The sequence below is a fragment of the Aotus nancymaae genome, unplaced genomic scaffold (genome assembly GCF_030222135.1).
Source record: "Aotus nancymaae isolate 86718 unplaced genomic scaffold, 86718_ANA_hifiasm-v0.15.2.pri h1tg000040l, whole genome shotgun sequence".
Taxonomy (NCBI): domain Eukaryota; kingdom Metazoa; phylum Chordata; class Mammalia; order Primates; family Aotidae; genus Aotus; species Aotus nancymaae.
Window position 1 is genome coordinate 79,234,900 of NW_026988454.1, and position 3,005 is coordinate 79,237,904.

General features: G+C 40.3%; 1 protein-coding gene across 1 annotated transcript; it reads left to right on the forward strand.

Moving 5' to 3' along the window:
- The first annotated feature begins 481 nt into the window (after positions 1-481).
- On the forward strand, positions 482-1,386 carry GJB7 (gap junction protein beta 7). Its single transcript, XM_064360861.1, has one exon. The coding sequence runs from the start codon at positions 491-493 to the stop codon at positions 1,295-1,297; it is 807 nt and encodes a 268-aa protein (XP_064216931.1). The 5' UTR covers positions 482-490; the 3' UTR covers positions 1,298-1,386.
- The last annotated feature ends 1,619 nt before the right edge of the window (positions 1,387-3,005 follow it).

The window sequence follows — 3,005 nt, forward strand, 5'->3', positions numbered from 1 at the left end:
GCTTGGGAGGAGCTTTAACAAATTAGAGAAAATGAGTAGAGATTACAGCTTCAACAATCTGGCATGTGAAGGACATCTCAAGATACCAGGACCACCTTGATATTCATATCTAATCCTCTCCATATCAGTAACATGACCCATCCATCTTTAGAGAGAAGCAATTAGCTAGAAAGATTTTGCCAACCACAGAATTGTTTGAAAATGGGGTAGTGGGTGGGGGGTGGATAGACGACCAACCAAATCTCAAATTAAAGTGGACATGGGATTAATTATGTCCATGGACCAGTTGTATCATCTCCTTATATGTAAGAGAGCATATCCTTTGGGATTCTTAGAGAGCCCTAAACCATGAGAGTTGTTATAATGTAGAAATTATAATTTATCTTACATAGTCCTTCAAATAGTAGAAATGATCTGTAGAATAGAAATAAATGAATCCTGATGAAATGGTTTTATTTTGCAGAGTCTTGCCTTCTTTTGAGCCTAAGTCATGAGTTGGATGTTCCTCAGAGACCTCCTGAGTGGAGTAAATAAATACTCCACTGGGATTGGACGGATTTGGCTGGCTGTTGTGTTTGTCTTCCGTTTGCTGGTCTACATGGTGGCAGCAGAGCACGTGTGGAAAGATGAGCAGAAAGAGTTTGAGTGCAACAGTAGACAGCCCGGTTGTGAAAATGTGTGTTTTGACAACTTCTTCCCCATTTCCCAAGTCAGACTTTGGGCCTTACAACTGATCCTGGTCTCCACACCTTCCCTTCTGGTGGTTTTACATGTAGCCTATCGTGAGGATAGAGAGAAAAGGCACAGAAAGAAACTCTATGTCAGCCCAGGTGCAATGGATGGGGGCCTATGGTACACTTATCTTATCAGCCTCATTGTTAAAACTGGTTTTGAAATTGGCTTCCTTGTTTTATTTTATAAGCTGTATGATGGTTTTAGTGTTCCCTACCTTATGAAGTGTGATCTGAAGCCTTGTCCCAACACTGTGGACTGCTTCATCTCCAAACCCACTGAGAAGACGATCTTCGTCCTCTTCTTGGTTGTCACCTCCTGCTTGTGTATTGCCTTGAATTTCACTGAACTGAGCTTCTTGGTTTTCAAGTGCTTTATTAAGTGCTGCCTCCAAAAATATTCAAAAAAACTCAAGTCCTCAGTGTGTGAGTGTCATGGCCTCAGATATGTTGACTGTGGTGGGAGAGGGGCCCCTCCCCTACTTCAGAATCATCATTCATGCTTGGCCATAAACACACGCCCACTACCTGAAGCAAAGCTACTTGGTGACACACAAGAGGGTTAAACAAAGAAGACCTGCATCCCTACTCAGCTAGGCCTAAGCTGAGTTGGAAGACAAAGCATGCCAGCCTTAGTGTCATTTGGGAGGAATTTTTTTACATGGTCAATATGCTGTCAGTTGTGAGCACTAGACTGAGGTCTCATTGTTTTGTTGTAGGGTTCTCCAGTATGTAGATAACATGAGTTGTTGTAGAATAGTTAGTTGCAAATTAGTATGGAGAAATCTAATCGGATTCTTTTAAGAGCTTAGATTTCTTAGGAAAAAAAAGAAGAAGAAAAAAAATACCCTGTGTCAATTTTCTGTTTTTTCTGTCTCATTACAATTTGTGCACAATGAACCAGAAAATATGAAAAGTGACACTTCAGACAAATGTGATGGCCTTCAAGCTGAAATGAAGGAACAGGCAATCTTTCCAAAGTGGCAGCCAAGGCCCCACTCCCTGTCCTACTCAATCTCTGTAAGGAGAAACTGTGGGATGGGGTAGCAGCCAGCTGGCGGCACACAGAGGCACATTCAACAGGAAGACCCTACCTGGGGAAAAGGCCACAGAGCCCAGGCCTCTTGTCAGTTCAGGGATCCTTGGATACAAGTGGACTAGGGCAAAGGAAAGAAAGCCGTCATTTCGGTGGTCTCCAAATTAGGTACAAATATTACTGGGAGGTATCCCACTTAAGCCTGAACCAGTAGACATCCAAAAGGGGCACTCTAGAGTCAGAGGGGAAGACAGGTCCCCCAGAAGGCAACACATTGATAGGGACTGGAGGCCAGAGAAAAAGAACATGCCCACTCAATAATTACTCTTCTATTTAACCAAAAAACATTGAAATACTTTGTAAATATTCATATTGTTGAACCTTTCATAATCAGGAATTCACTATGTACTATATATATAGTATGCCACAGTTTGCCTATAATTTACTAGTGTATCTCCTCTAGGACAGATAGTAAAATGTGTACTATGTTGTTACAGTGACGCAAAAATGTTTAAAAAGTTCATCACTTGTTTTGAAGACTAGAACTTTCTTTACTTTTCTATATTTGTCTAGAAATTCACAGATACATTCCGTTTGGATTTAATACACTAACATATGTACATTTCTCCAGAATAAAAATAAAGGTGTTTTGCAATGCTTTTTGGCTGTCATTGGTATCTTTGCTAGACTGCAGTGGGTTTGATTATTCTGTGAAATAAAACATGTTCTGACAACTTTAGAACAGGATTGGCAACATTGCTTGGTAAAGATAGCTCAGAAATAATTATTATTCTCCCTTGGTAATTTAACAGAAAATCAGGGCATAAGAATGTAATTTTAACTGAAAACCAATTATGTTGTATCTTCCATGGCTTCCCCTCTTTAGAATATAATCTCCTGACAAGTCATGCACAATGAAGGTTATCTGGGTCATTACGTGGTCTATAGACTACCCACCAGCAGTGGTCATTATCTCTATCTTAAAGACTGTGTTCTAGATAACAGAGAGAAAGGTGAAATTTGTGGTTTACCCCTTTCTTCAATTTATACCACAGATCTCTGCTGGACTTGAGCTTACCACCATGCACTTATCATTTAACATGGAAACATCTAGCCTGCACGAATGCAGGTAACCATGAATTTTGTGTATGTGTGACAATGATAGGTGGTTAAAGAGATTTAAGGTTTTTGAGACCCTGATCATGGCACAGAATCTAGAAAACAGGGTTTCAGAATGC

Excerpts from the sequence above, each read along its gene's own strand:
- GJB7 (XM_064360861.1), top strand. The coding sequence starts at position 491 with ATGAGTTGGATGTTCCTCAGAGACCTCCTGAGTGGAGTAAATAAATAC.